At 39.0% G+C, this 15,108-nt stretch overlaps 4 protein-coding genes and 6 non-coding genes across 10 annotated transcripts; 4 read left to right on the top strand and 6 right to left on the bottom strand.

Annotated features, from left to right (window-relative positions):
- Window positions 1-417: 417 nt before the first annotated feature.
- trnai-aau (transfer RNA isoleucine (anticodon AAU)) lies at window positions 418-491 on the bottom strand. The gene has a single exon. It is a non-coding gene; the product is annotated as a tRNA-Ile (tRNA).
- A 602-nt stretch (window positions 492-1,093) lies between these two features.
- trnai-aau (transfer RNA isoleucine (anticodon AAU)) lies at window positions 1,094-1,167 on the bottom strand. The gene has a single exon. It is a non-coding gene; the product is annotated as a tRNA-Ile (tRNA).
- Window positions 1,168-2,287: 1,120 nt separating this feature from the next.
- On the top strand, window positions 2,288-3,881 carry LOC146320023 (uncharacterized). Its single transcript, XM_084728147.1, has one exon. It carries the CDS (start codon window positions 2,533-2,535, stop codon window positions 3,184-3,186), a length of 654 nt encoding a protein of 217 aa, XP_084584273.1. The 5' UTR covers window positions 2,288-2,532; the 3' UTR covers window positions 3,187-3,881.
- A 399-nt stretch (window positions 3,882-4,280) lies between these two features.
- Window positions 4,281-4,354, bottom strand: trnai-aau (transfer RNA isoleucine (anticodon AAU)). The gene has a single exon. It is a non-coding gene; the product is annotated as a tRNA-Ile (tRNA).
- Window positions 4,355-4,427: 73 nt separating this feature from the next.
- Window positions 4,428-6,570, top strand: LOC146320021 (uncharacterized). Its single transcript, XM_084728146.1, has 2 exons — window positions 4,428-4,455; window positions 5,271-6,570. The coding sequence occupies exon 2, from the start codon at window positions 5,330-5,332 to the stop codon at window positions 5,984-5,986; it is 657 nt and encodes a 218-aa protein (XP_084584272.1). The 5' UTR covers window positions 4,428-4,455; window positions 5,271-5,329; the 3' UTR covers window positions 5,987-6,570.
- A 515-nt stretch (window positions 6,571-7,085) lies between these two features.
- On the bottom strand, window positions 7,086-7,159 carry trnai-aau (transfer RNA isoleucine (anticodon AAU)). The gene has a single exon. It is a non-coding gene; the product is annotated as a tRNA-Ile (tRNA).
- A 515-nt stretch (window positions 7,160-7,674) lies between these two features.
- Window positions 7,675-8,913, top strand: LOC146320019 (uncharacterized). The gene has a single exon (XM_084728148.1). It carries the CDS (start codon window positions 7,974-7,976, stop codon window positions 8,622-8,624), a length of 651 nt encoding a protein of 216 aa, XP_084584274.1. The 5' UTR covers window positions 7,675-7,973; the 3' UTR covers window positions 8,625-8,913.
- Window positions 8,914-11,701: 2,788 nt separating this feature from the next.
- On the bottom strand, window positions 11,702-11,775 carry trnai-aau (transfer RNA isoleucine (anticodon AAU)). Its single transcript has one exon. It is a non-coding gene; the product is annotated as a tRNA-Ile (tRNA).
- A 718-nt stretch (window positions 11,776-12,493) lies between these two features.
- On the bottom strand, window positions 12,494-12,567 carry trnai-aau (transfer RNA isoleucine (anticodon AAU)). Its single transcript has one exon. It is a non-coding gene; the product is annotated as a tRNA-Ile (tRNA).
- A 691-nt stretch (window positions 12,568-13,258) lies between these two features.
- Window positions 13,259-14,777, top strand: LOC146320016 (uncharacterized). Its single transcript, XM_084728145.1, has one exon. It carries the CDS (start codon window positions 13,596-13,598, stop codon window positions 14,280-14,282), a length of 687 nt encoding a protein of 228 aa, XP_084584271.1. The 5' UTR covers window positions 13,259-13,595; the 3' UTR covers window positions 14,283-14,777.
- The last annotated feature ends 331 nt before the right edge of the window (window positions 14,778-15,108 follow it).

Below are 15,108 nucleotides of genomic sequence, written 5' to 3'. Positions count from 1 at the left end.
ATACTATTTAGTATACCAAAAAAGATTTAGTATGTTCTAACACACGTGTTACACACATGTCAAATGCAGTATGCCAAAAATACCAGGATATGTTACTGCATCAGGTCACATTTGGCAGAATGCAAGCCACCAAGCTTTCCTGACTATTCTGACCCACAATATTTGTGATGGGTGTATCAGCAAGAGGGTCATGCAACAGTGGATACTTTGTAAGGGCAGGAACAGTGAATACTAAATATAAAAAGTATGAGATTAGCAATAGGATTCTCTCCGAAACACGACCAGGTGGAGCTAATTTTTCTTCCAAGCAGCAAACCACGTGTACAGGGAGAACTGCAAACCGTCGAGACACTGTGTGCGGTTCATGGTCTGTACAAGATATCACAATTGTGCTACAAATGTGTCAAGAACAAAGTGTGGCCCGTACGGGGATCGAACCCGCGACCTTGGCGTTATTAGCACCACGCTCTAACCAACTGAGCTAACCGGCCATGGGATGTATCCGTCCTGACGTCATCTCAAGTGTGAAAAAGAAATCTACGGAAAAGAAAGCAAAAGTTACTGCGCTGACAGAACTTCTCACTGACGATAAGGATTTAATATTTTAATCTTAAAAGGACCTTGTATTTTCCTAGATTTACAGAGAAACTTAGGAAAATGACAAACAGTTCAGAATTTTATTTGATTGATTTTCTCACTATGATTAAATCCTTTACATTATGACAACTATTAAAAAATTATGGCCTCTCTTGTTAGACTCTAAACCTAAATAAGAACACCACTGTATGAACACATGACACACTGAACACTTTTATTTTTAATGAATTAAAATTGAATAATATTCATTAAATGTTGTTATTATATGATACTAATAATATATCATTATATGAACTGTTACTATTTATGGTTTCAGTGTTTCAAAGTTATTATTTTTTTAATGAACATATATCTTGTGTGTGACGTGTATCTATCATTCTAACTTTTTTTCTGCTAACTTCAAATCCGTGAGGATAATTTCAGGGGAACTGCAAGCACACCGCACGGTGCATGTACAACATTTCGCAAACTTGATGCGAATCACAAGATTATAGTCTGGCCCGTACGGGGATCGAACCCGCGACCTTGGCGTTATTAGCACCACGCTCTAACCAACTGAGCTAACCGGCCATGCAAGTTTTTGTGAGTGACGTCATGAAAAGTGAAAACAAAACGGACAGAACAGAAACTTAGTTTTACTGAGCTGACGGGGAAAAGAACTCCTCACTGACGGTAAGATGTTCATGTTTAAATTTTAAAAGTCTCGTATTTTGTTACTGTTGTAGAAAAAGTTAACCTACATGAGATTTGAATTAATTTACAGTTTTCTTTCGTTCTAAGATGAATAAAGTTTTATGTTTTTTCTGAACACAGTGTGAGGAGATCAGTGTGAGGAGATCAGTGTGAGGCCATTCTAAGTAAAGTTGAATGAATCTGATTATAATGAAGGACTGAAATTAGCATAGAAATTGAAATTCATGTTGGCACTGTTAACTGAAAACAACATGTACAAGATGGACAACTTATGACAAGGAAGCAAACTAATCCAACACATTAAATGTCTGTCAAGTTCAAAGATATGAGGAAGCAAAAGGTACGCAGTTCATTTGTACAGCATCTCTCAATAACAAAGCTGTTCAGTGCTTTAAAAACAAAAAGGCATTAAGACAAGTTATAAAAGAAATACAGTACTTATAAAGAGACATAAAAATTATTACATTACAATAAATTAGAAGATAAAAGATGAATCAGATAACTACAGTGCAGTGAACAGTAGCAGGGGAACGGCAATTGATAGATAATATTGTTCCAATCAAGTTCAACTTGGCTTTAGGTATTAGGAGTGAGGACATATCGGTTTAAAGGTGTTCATATTTTCACGACTTGTTTCCACTGTGCTCAAATCAATTATTGCAGGTGAAACAGCAAAGGGGTAGAAGAAAAGGAAGCAAACACCACACCAAGGCTTCAGAGTGATTTAAATAAAACAAACTAACAAAAAAAAAAGAAGATTGAGACAAGTTATAAAAGAAATATGGTGCACATTAAGACACTTAAATAAGATTTTAAAAGATAACATTTTATTAATGAAAAATGTTTAGCTATACCCTAAGAACCCGTCTCATTTTCTAATTACATGAGGAACTCGGATCAGATTTTGTTGACGTCCTAAAGTCAGTAAAATATATAAAATGCTTTAAAAGTTTGAACATGAACTTTCGAAAAAAAAAAAAAAGGGGCAATATGTTCAATTTATAACTGAAAGGGGCAAAAAAGATATCTAGGTATTTTAGCCTAGCTACATTTGAAAATAGCAATTACTAATTTTCCAAAATATTTTTATGTGCTAGGCTGTTTAAAGGTTAAGTAATAGTTGCACTCTGATTGCTTTTAAATCTGACTTTGACTAAATTCTGTATTTATTTCTCACACAGCTGCAGATCTTTGTGGGACTTAAACAACCATCTCTATCAGTCACGGTCCTGACAGCTCAGGATGTCAGTGCAGTTCTCTGGCTGGGAGGTGGTGGATGATGGCTCTTCCTTTCCTGGTGTGGACCTGGGACCGTCTCAGAAACCTCAAAAACGGGGTGTCTACAATATGTACCATGGAACCAGTGTTTCCAGCGCACGACTCATCATTGCCAATGGTTTTAAACCGTCGACAGGCGGCATGCTGGGACCAGGCGTGTATGTCAGTCGTGATATAAACAAGGCTTCTTGTTATCCACGTTTGTCCACAGACCGCGTGATCCTTCAGTTACGTGTGTGTCCCGGCCGTGTCAAGCGTATCGACAAGGACAACCATCCTTTGCAGTACACCTGGCACTCAAAGGGCTACGACACGGCCTGGGTGCCTGCCAAATGTGGCTTGACAGCTGTGCGCAGTGGCCGAGAGGAGGATTGTGTGTTTGACCCCAAGAGAGTGGAGGTGGTGGGCATCGCAAAGGCACCAAACGCCACCATAGAGAAAGAGCTTCAACAGCTTCTGTCATCCAAAAGTCACACAGGAGGAGGCGGCGGTGGTACAGTGAATGTGTGTTCACTGTGCAAGAGAAAGACCCAAGAGGGTTCACCACACGACAAGCAACAATGCTGGAAGTGCGGCAAAAACATCTGCGTTCTCATGAGCAAGCATTTCTGTCCATGACCCAGGTGACGGAAGAAGACAGCTTGAAGAACAGAGGCTGATGCCAAGAAGATCCACGTCCACATGCTGGAGATGCAGAAGCAAACTGACATAAATTGAAATCTGAAGTCCTGTCTTATCTCAGTTAAGGATGACTTTTGTGATCTTTGGCATTACAGAAACATGTTTCTTAACTGCATTTAGGATATCTTAGGATCTTAGGATAGGAATTTCACGATTAAAGAACCATCCTAACTAAAAAATGTCGTAAGTTAGGAATCGATTTACCACTATATCCTAATCATGGGTAATTGGCAAGAAAACTTCCCAAAACTTCTGTAATATGAAGATAGGGTTTTCTCTATCTTGGAAACTTAAGTTAAGATAGGACAAGCACTTTGGACATTTTTCTGTAATGGGAACAACAATTCTTAATTCAGGGTGTAATCATACTTTGTAAACTGGACTCATAGTCTCAGTCTTTTCCTGCCATACTGTAACTGGTGCAATATGTTCTGTTTACAGCTGGACATGTGTTCAGGATTTTTGTAATTGATCTACAAAATCCTACTCATGAATGAATCATTGTTTACTATGTTTTGTGATGCAATTTCAAATATGTGATGACACTCAGGACTTTGACTACACCAAATTATGTAACAGAAAAAAAATCAATAAATATAATTATTATGAGACCAATATTGTCCAGTTTGATATGATTTCATATTTAGTGAAGAGGCTCTTGAGTGCTCATTTAGTAGGGATGCCTCCAGCCTTCAGATAAACCCCTGAACTTCATGATTTCATGCTTTTGCTGTGACTAAATCAAGGATGGTGAAGTAAGCTGTGAATACAGCTTTCCTTTTGGCAGGTTCTAAGATGACATTTAAAATGGTAATGAATGGTAATATTGCTCTGTAACTGTTGGATGTGTACACACAGTGTTTGCTAGCAAGAAGTTGACTATAAGGTGCTCATACTTTCACAAGTTATTTCATTATTTTCTAATCAGTTGTTGCAGGTATAACAGCAGAGTAACAGAGGATCTTGAGTAGAACTTGGGGAGAGCAAACTCTGAGCAGACCTGCTGTGTAGCAGTAAGTAATAAAGCAAAGTGGCCCGTACGGGGATCGAACCCGCGACCTTGGCGTTATTAGCACCACGCTCTAACCAACTGAGCTAACCGGCCACGGGGACTTCCCGTGCTGACGTCATCAGGCGTGGTAATAAATTCATTAAAACAGAAAACGAAACTGACTGAAAGGAAGGGAAAACAACGCCTCGCTGACGGTAAGGATTAAACATTTTAAGCTTAAAAGTCTTGAATTTTGCAAGATTTATTGAGAAATGCTACAAAATAACCAACAGGAGGTATAAAACAGGAAATGGTAATACCGAATTGTAAAGTTTAGGTTGACAGGCTAAGTACACGAACAGTATTGTCGTCCAGTGATCTGAAAAGTGTGGGGTTTAATTTGCTGACAGACATGGACCACAGCTATGATTATAAGTTATAGTGAGTGAATAGTGTTGTCAGTAACGTTGAATGAATTTGATTAGAAAAGGAGAGTGCACTGACATTAGCAAGTGTATCAGCATTCAAGTCTGTCATATATATTGAGACAGCAAAGACTCATAAACGGGGTGGAAGTAACTAACCAAATGCTCAAATTACTGTGATTAAGTCGTGTTTTGGGCGTACTTGTACTTTTATGAGTAGATTTTCAAGCCTACTTTTACTAGTACTTAAGTATGCATAATCTGTTTAGTTACTTTTAGACTCATAGTTGAGTTCTGAGTACAGTTTGAATTAATGTCCAAACCATTCATCTGCATTTTAGTTACTAATCAGGTGATCTGATCACAAACATGCAGTTTGGGTGAATTTTTGATTGAATTTTGTTTTACACCTCATGAGAAACACGCATGAAAGAGATTTGCAGTTCATGATAGATATGGTAATTTCAGTTAAGTTTAACTTAAGTTATTAGGAGTCAGGACCACTGGGCTAAGCTGGCTCTGTGGCTTTTATTTGCCTCTTACATACTGATTGACCTTAAATCTGCTATAACATGATGTCACATTTCTGTACTTATTTCTCACACAGCTGCAGATCTTTGTGGGATTTCAACAACCTCATCAGAGACATTCCTAAAAACTCAGGATGTCAGTGCAGTTCTCTGGCTGGGAGGTGGTGGACGATGGCTCTTCCTTTCCTGGTGTGGACCTGGGACCGTCTCAGAAACCCCAAAAACGGGGTGTCTACAATATGTACCATGGAACCAGTGTTTCCAGCGCACGGGTCATCATTGCCAATGGTTTTAAGCCGTCGACAGGTGGCATGCTGGGACCGGGCGTGTATGTCAGTCGTGATATAAGCAAGGCTTCTTCTTATCCATTATTGTGTCTGCCCTGGAACCGTGTGGTTCTTAAGTTACGTGTGCGTCCTGGCCGTGTCAAGCGTATCGACAAGGACAACCATCCTTTGCAGTACACCTGGCACTCAAAGGGCTACGACACGGCCTGGGTGCCCCCCAACTGTGGCATGAAATCCGTGCGCAGTGGCCGAGAAGAGGATTGTGTGTTTGACCCCAAGAGAGTGGAGGTGGTGGGCATCGCAAAGGCACCAGACGCCACCATAGAGAAAGAGCTTCAACAGCTTCTGTCATCCAAAAATCGCAAAGGAGGAGGCGGCCCTGCTGCAAAAGTGTGTTCACTGTGCAAGAGAAAAACCCAAGAGGGTTCACCACATGACAAGCAAAAATGCTGGAAGTGCGGCAAAAACATCTGCATTCTCATGAGCAAGCATTTCTGTCCATGACCCAGGTGACGGAAGAAGACAGCTTGAAGAACAGAGGCTGATGCCAAGAAGATCCACATCCACATGCTGGAGATGCAGAAGCAAACTGATATAAATTGAAATCTGAAGTCCTGTCTTATCTCAATTTAGGATGACTTTTGTGATCTTTGGCATTACAGAAAAGTGTTTCCTAACTGAGTTTGGAACATCTTTTCTTAGTACAGGAATTTCACGATTACAGAACCATCCTAAATGAAAAATGTTGTAAGTTAGGAATCGATGTACCACTAAATCCTAATCATGGGTAATTGGCAAGAAAACTTCCCAAAACTTCTGTAATATGAAGATAGGGTTTTCTCTATCTTGGAAACTTAAGTTAAGATAGGACAAGCACTTTGGACATTTTTCTGTAATGGGAACAACAATTCTTAATTCAGGGTGTAATCATACTTTGTAAACTGGACTCATAGTCTCAGTCTTTTCCTGCCATACTGTAACTGGTGCAATATGTTCCGTTAGTTTACAGCTGGACATGTTTTTAGGATTTCTGTAAGTGATCTACAAAATCCTACTTATGAATTAATCGTTTACTATGTTTTATGATGTTGTTTTGTGATGCAATTTCAAATATGTGATGACACTCATGATTTTGACTACACCAAATTATGTAACAGAAAAAAAACAATAAATACCATTGTTATTATGAGACCAATATTGTCCAGTTTGATATGATTTCATATTTAGTGAAGAGGCTCTTGAGTGCTCATTTAGTAGGGATGCCTCCAGCCTTCAGATAAACCCCTGAGCTTCATGATTTCATGCTTTTGCTGTGACTAAATCAAGGATGGTGAAGTAAGCTGTGAATACTTTTGGCAGGTTCTAAAATGACATTTTAAATAGTAATGAATGGTAATATTGCTCTGTAACTGTTGGATGTGTACACACAGTGTTTGCTAGCAAGAAGTTGACTATAAGGTGCTCATACTTTCACAAGTTATTTCATTATTTTCTAATCAGTTGTTGCAGGTATAACAGCAGAGTAATAGAGGATCGTGAGTAGAACTTGGGGAGAGCAAACTCTGAGCAGACCTGCTGTGTAGCAGTAAATAATAAGACAAAGTGGCCCGTACGGGGATCGAACCCGCGACCTTGGCGTTATTAGCACCACGCTCTAACCAACTGAGCTAACCGGCCATGAGGACTTCCCGTGCTGACGTCATCATGTGTGGTAATAAGACCACCGAAAGAAAGTAAAACAGAAAGTAAAAGTAACTGAAGACGAAGGGAAAACAACGCTTCGCTGGCGGTAAGGTTTAAACATTTTAAGCTTAAAAGTCTTGTATTTTGCAAGATTTATTGAGAAATGTAACAAAATAACCAACAGGAGGTATAAAACAGGAAATGATAATACCGAATTGTAAAGTTTAGGTTGACAGGCTAAGTACATGAACAGTATTGTCGTCATATTTATTGAGACAGCAAAGACTCATAAACGGGGTGGAAGTAACTAATTCCAAATGCTCAAATTACTGTAATTAAGTAGTTTTTTTGGGTGTACTTGTACTTTTATGAGTAGATTTTCAAGCCTACTTTTAAGTATGTAAACTATTTAGTTACTTTTAAACTCATAGTTGAGTACTGAGTACAGTTTGAATTAATGTCCAAACCATTCATCTGCATTTTAGTTACTAATCAGGTGATCTGATCACAAACAGGCAGTTTGGGTAAATTGATGATTGAATTTTGTTTTACACCTCATGAGAAACACACATGAAAGAGATTTGCAGTTCATGATAGATATGGTAATTTCAGTTAAGTTTAACTTAAGTTATTAGGAGTCAGGACCACTGGGCTAAGCTGGCTCTGTGGCTTTTATTTGCCTCTTACATCCTGATTGACCTTAAATCTGCTATAACATGATGTCACATTTCTGTACTTATTTCTCACACAGCTGCAGATCTTTGTGGGATTTCAACAACCTCATCAGAGACATTCCTAAAAACTCAGGATGTCAGTGCAGTTCTCTGGCTGGGAGGTGGTGGACGATGGCGCTTCCTTTCCTGGTGTGGACCTGGGACCGTCTCAGAAACCCCAAAAACGGGGTGTCTACAAGATGTACCATGGAACCAGCAATGCAAGCGCACGGCTCATCATTGCCAATGGTTTTAAACTGTCGACAGGTGGCATGCTGGGACCGGGCGTTTATGTCAGTCGTGATATAAACAAGGCTTCTTGTTATCCACTTTCATCCACGGACCGCGTGATCCTTCAGTTACGTGTGCGTCTCGGCCGTGTCAAGCGTATCGACAAGGACAACCATCCTTTGCAGTACACCTGGCACTCAAAGGGCTACGACACGGCCTGGGTGCCCCCCAACTGTGGCATGAAATCCGTGCGCAGTGGCCGAGAGGAGGATTGTGTGTTTGACCCCAAGAGAGTGGAGGTGGTGGGCATCGCAAAGGCACCAGACGCCACCATAGAGAAAGAGCTTCAACAGCTTCTGTCATCCAAAAATCGCAAAGGAGGAGGCGGCGGTGGTGCAAAAGTGTGTTCACTGTGCAAGAGAAAGACCCAAGAGGGTTCACCACATGACAAACAAAAATGCTGGAAGTGCGGCAAAAACATCTGCATTCTCATGAGCAAGCATTTCTGTCCATGACCCAGGTGACGGAAGAAGACAGCTTGAAGAACAGAGGCTGATGCCAAGAAGATCCACGTCCACATGCTGGAGATGCAACAGCAAGATGATTTAATTAGAACAACACTTCTTACATGAACGTTTAATTAGGCATTGTAACGCCCCATTTACACCTGGGATACATTATCCACATTGTTGTACGGATTGCATTTATATCTACCTAAGATCTGAACACAATTCAAGCCAGACTACCTCTAGATGTTGTCAGGCAGATCTGATCACATTCTGCATTTTGCCTGATCTAGATAACAGATCCCTTTTTAATACCAGGTGTAAATAGAGCGATTGTCTCTTTTTCCCTCGTACTGTAATTGGTAGGGGTGTCACACTTTCATTATCAAATAGAAAATCAAAGAGCTTTCAGTTTCAATGATTGAAATCAAAGGCAAAATGGGCAATTGTCCGATTACTTTTCCAACTTCAGAATTCGTTCAGAAATTCAAAATTTTTAACATTTCAAAGACAAGACGCCATGATACCATATACTTTATACACTCGATACCATAGACTATCCTTCAAAAGAAGAATTTGAAAATGTAAATGACACTTGTCAGAGCATAAAACCAACGATCTGTTGATCTTTACTTTAAAGACTCAAGGGTCTAACACTGGTTTTCAAACATTTTTTGGAAGTTAGAGTTGGCCATTTTGATTCATTGTAATCTATATATATCTATATATTCTTGTTTAGAAGTTAAAACCTAAAAATACATAAAAGGAGGTTCTTTAATCCTCTCAAATTGGGGACGTTTCCTCGAATGTACATTAATTGTGGATATCCTTCACATGAAAAAGTTTGGAAACCCCTGGTCAATGGTGCATTAGAAAAAACAAACAAACAAACAACAACAAAAAAAAAAACAATCGTGACACCCCTAGTAATTTGTGCAATATGTTCAATCACTTTACTACCAAACATGTATTAAGCATTTCTGTCAGTTTACTAATCTCATTTGTGAATTGGTGCCCATAAACCATTAAGTTTACTGTAATGTTTTGCACCATAGTGTCAACCTTGACAAGTTACTTTAATAGTTGCAGTTCTGGGCAGGGTGTTTTTTTTTTTTTTTTTGTTTGATTGCTGACCCCTGCGTTAAAAAAAAAAAAAAAAAAAAAAACTGCAATAGTTCTTATTTCTTCACTAGCTTTATGTTCTCTGATAAGCATGAATCACGATCGTATGTAATCAAAATGACTGAGACACCACATGTGAAGCAAAATTACCTCTTTTCCTGTATTACAATTATTTTATGTGATGCAAATTTAAATGATATATGATAACACTCATGATTTTGATTTATTGTAATGATTTAAATGTAACTAAACCATGTGCAGGAAATAAAACCAATAAATGTCACTGTTTTGATCAGTCAATAATGTCTTGTTTGATATGATTCCATGTGTACTGAAAAGGCTTTTAAAGGAACAGTTCAGGGTTCAGTGTTGATGTTTTTATCCACTTGCTCGACCTACTGACTGGGTCAGAAATCTGCCTACTCAAAGTCAGGTTTTTACTTGCTAGTGTACAAATTGTTTTATTTATTAGCAAATAACAACAAAGTCTAAAGTTAGTTGTCATGTTTAATCAATGTCCATAACATGTCATAAAATGGCAAAAAAATGTCCATCCCAATTTTTCAGATTTCAAGGTGATAACTTTAAATTGTCAATATTCAGTTTAATATAACAGTAAACAAAGAAAATCATCATATTTGAGAGGCTGAAAACAGCATTATCTGCCATTTCTGGATGAATAATTACTTAAACGGTTATCAAAGTAGTTTAAAAGTTTAATTTTACTTTACCACTTGCCCAGTTGGACAAGTGACTTGCCAGATTTGCCAGAGAACTACTTTCTTCCTGCCATTTAATCCTATTATAGACAGAAGGCTGACGTCTCTATTGTGATATCTCTAAAACTTTGCAACTTGCACCAAAACAGTCTCGATATATAAATGGCACTATAGAGGAGAAATATGTACTTTTTTTTATTTGGGGGCATTAAAAGTTCTTTTAGTAGGAATGCCTTCAGCCTTCAGATAAACCTTTTGTTATTTCATACTTTTGATGTTACAGAACTGAGGATGCTGAAGTAAGCTGTGAACAAAACATTTATTTTGGCAGGATCCAAAATGATGTGCAAAAAAGATGAGCAAATATGTTCACAATCAAAGCTGATGTGAAAAACTAAACAGTAGAGAGATATTTTAGAACTGGAGTGTGCTCCAGGTAGACAGACCTGCCGGCTGCAGGTTTAACTGGAGATATGATGAGGAAAGACTGGATTATCAAATAGTCTTCAGGCTGATACAAAAATAGTTTTCCCCTTTACATGACACAAACCTTTGTAGTTTGATTTCTAAGGGCAGAGCAATGGGAGTAACAAAATGTAATGGCCCTCTTATCTTATGAAAGAAGGGAAAAGGATACAGCTTCCCGCAGCACTTTTTTTTTTTTTTACTTGGCCTTGCTCGTCACATCATGACCAGTATGATGACAATAATGATTAAACACAAAGTAAAGAAAACCACACAAGACCCTTACCATGTTAGCTAATTTAGTAAATTCACAAATAAAGTTATAATTGATCATATCATCAACACCAACTGCAACACAGTCAACATTTCAATCAAATTCTGTACACAAATTTATTAAAATCCGTGTCAGTGAGCACTTCTCCTTTGCCAATATAATACATCCACTTTACAAGTGTGGCATATCAAGATGCTGATTAAACAGCATGATAATTGCACAGGTGTGGCTTGGACTGATCTAAAAAATGTGCAGTATTATCTTGGGAAAACATTTATTAGGTACTGAACTGTGGCTCTTTCACATAGGGCTACAGATTAATTGATTAATTTTGAAAATAATCGGCACAGAAATTGGTGATTAAAATAATTGATAGTTGTAGTCTCAATTCCTTAAAAAGCAGAAGTGGATTCTCGTGTATCTTTAATGGATGTCATAAGCCAATTCATCAACAGCTCCTGGGAAAAATGGCAAAAGACAGTTGTCTGACTGACAAAAAACACAATTGGCCCGTACGGGGATCGAACCCGCGACCTTGGCGTTATTAGCACCACGCTCTAACCAACTGAGCTAACCGGCCATGTTGAACCCGTTCTAGACTTGGATATATGAACTATACGATGTCAGTCAAAGTGTATATTCATTTCAAATCGCGAATACTGTGAGGAGAAAGGACAGGAGAAAGGAGAAAGGGTGAGGTCAGGTTAATTTGGCAGTATATTGTTAATATAGTGTAAAAAGTACCCAGAGATCACACGTAAAGATATTGTCCTAAAATAGTGCATCCATATGACTTATGAAGTTTCTAAGTATCTGATATTAAATTTACATAAGTATCAACAGTAATTTTCCAGTATTAAGTATATGCATATATAAATAAAAATAAATTATACATGCAGTAGAGTAAGTACAATATCACCATCTGTGATTTAGTGTAGTAGTTAAGTAAAGTAAAGATGCATAAAACAGAAATACCCAAGTGAAGTACAAATAACACGAATTTGTACGTAAGCACAGTAATTGAGTAAATGTACTTAGTTACATTCCACCCCATGTCAGTGATATTTAAACACACCTGTACACTGTAGTTTCCGCCGGCGCAGATCTAAGAAAATGACCCAGTTTCCGGCAATAGTTTTTAAGCGCATATTTTTTACATGTCATTCCCATCACCGGAATCAGTAACTGTAAGAAGGTATAGATATTTCGAGGGAACTGCAAACTTTCATTGGGACCGTGGGGAGCATTGTCTATAGCAAATGAGAGACACATATTGTACATACGACAAGAAGAATGACTGGCCCGTACGGGGATCGAACCCGCGACCTTGGCGTTATTAGCACCACGCTCTAACCAACTGAGCTAACCGGCCTTTGGGAAGTATGTCCGTGACGTCATCCACCATGCAAAAGAAACATACGGAAGCGAAAGTAAAAGTGTGCTGACACATAAACCTCACTGACGGTAAGTTTTAATGCTTTAAGCTTAAATGGGCCTCGTATTTAGCTAGATATATTGAGAAAATCAACAAGACTGACCTTCTCAAATATTTGGTTGTATATGTGTTCGAAAAAAAAGTATGTTGTAATTTTATTTGATTGATTTTTCTGACACATACCGGTCAAAACTATGGATATATGTTTTATGTTATTACAGCTATCAAAATACCATGACCCCTGTGTCCCATGTGTATGAAGTCAGCTTTTGGCAAAAGCTGCCAAATTTAGTTTGCAAATAAGAATAAAAATGTTTAGAGTAGCAATGGCTGAAATTCCTAACTGGGGCACTGAATGCGATGGGTCACATGATGGTGCAACACTATTTACTATACAACCCCATGTCCATCAGAGAACAAAAGCTACATCCAATAAATTTGAAAACACTGATCCTGAAAAGTGATATCCATTCATTTATGTCCTTAAGGTTAGAGAGGAAAAAGTTGCTGTTGTGTTAGTGCCCACGGCATCATGGGTAACTGTCACAGCTGTGACAGCACAATTAGCGTTGAAAGGTACATACAGCTTTTGGAGTGTGCAGCCATCTAGACAATGTCATTTTCAGGGATGTTCCTATATGTCAAGTAAGAACGGGACAGGGTTTCGCTTACTGAGTGTTGTTCAAAGAAAAGGTGATGTAAACATGTCCCTGTCCCAACACTTTTGGGAAGTGTTGCAGGCATCAAATTCTGAATGAGTGCACAGTCAGTTTGATATCAAATATCTTGTCTTTGCACTATATTCAAATGCATCTAGGTTGAAAAGGATTTGCAAATCATTACATTGCTTTTATTTATGCTTTATACACAACTTTTTTTGGAATCAGAATTGTAAAACATGATTTTTTAATATTTTTCCTCACAGAGCTGCTTGTCCTGAACGGCCCCCCCTTTGTAAAAGCAGGATGTCACTGCCGTTCTTTGGCTGGGAGGTGACATATGATGATGACTCTCCTCAAGTGGAGCTGGGGTCATTTCAGGAGCCCAAAGACCGGGGGGTCTACACCATGTACCATGGCACCAGCATCGCCAATGCACGGCTCATCATCGCCAATGGTTTTCAGCAGTCCACAGGTGGCATGCTAGGACCGGGTGTGTATGTCAGTCGTGATAAGAAGAAGGCAGAACGTTATCCATTACGTAATAGCCCTTCAGACCGTGTGGCCCTGGAGTTACGTGTGCGCGTCGGCCGTGTCAAGCGTATCGACAAGGACAACCATCCCATGCAGTACACCTGGAATTCGCAGGGCTATGACACGGCCTGGGTGCCCCCCAACTGTGGCATGAAAGCTGTGCCCAGCGGTCTGGAGGAGGACTGTGTGTTTGATCCCAAGAGAGTGCAGGTGGTGGGCATCGCAAAGGCACCAAACGCCGCCATATTGACAGAGCTGCAACAGCTTGTGGCTAAGAATCTAAGAAATCCCAGCGGGAGACTTGGGGGTGCAGCGTCTCATGCTGCTGCTGTGGATGTGTGCTCACTGTGCAAGAGAAAGACCCAGCAGGGGTCTCCACACATCCAGCAGTTGTGCTGGGGCTGTGGCCAAAACATCTGCACTCTCATGACCAAGCACGTTTGTCGAGTTAACATCTGAGAAGGTGTAAAGACCTGAAAAGTGGTTCTGCTCTGAGACAGAAGAGACAAGAAACCACTACCAGATGGTCTTCTTCTGTGGTGGAGGGAAAACTAAAGCTGTTATTATTAAAATTGTCAACTCAGGGTATCATCATACTTTGCTAACAGGTCTCAAAGTTCCTGCTTTTTCCTTCCACAAATAAACAGCTGTAAGTTTACAATAAGTTTACAATAATGTTCTAATTTCAGGGTTTCTGTGGGTCCTTGAAAAGTCTGAAATCCACTAATCTGAATTTTAGGCCTTAAAATATCTTAAATCCAATTCTGATATGTCTGAAAAATTGATTGGATCATTAAGGTTTCATTAAGTTTCGCTTTTACATGTGTTTTGGAAAAAATGTATATTGATTATACTGCAACAGCTATAAAACAAAACCAACATGCAACCAATAAGCACTAAAGCAAACTGTCCGACCTGGTCGGAATTTATCAGAGCCCAGCAAATTAACTTCATGCTCCATGTAAGAGATCTTACATCACTCAAGTTGGAGCGTCATATTTAAACTCAATTGAAACTGGGGTTCTCAGGGACAGAACTAATATTTAAGTGGTAAATCAATAGCAGACTATTCCCATATATTTTGGGGTTGCCATTTATTTTGACAAGCTGTTGCCAAAGAAATAAAGAACATTTCAGGAATAAAAGCTGTTTTTTTTGTCACAGTGCTTTTGTCAAAATCCCAGACAAATGGTCCAGGATGAATATCTTTATAAAGTTCTCTTGGTTGCGAGGCAGAAAGCATCACATGAAGTGGCTGCATGGAAATCCACCATCAAAGAAAGAC

This window comes from Lutjanus erythropterus, chromosome 10 (assembly GCF_056507025.1).
Source record: "Lutjanus erythropterus isolate fLutEry1 chromosome 10, fLutEry1.hap2, whole genome shotgun sequence".
NCBI classification, from domain to species: domain Eukaryota; kingdom Metazoa; phylum Chordata; class Actinopteri; order Lutjaniformes; family Lutjanidae; genus Lutjanus; species Lutjanus erythropterus.
This window is presented reverse-complemented; position numbering and strand designations above follow the sequence as displayed.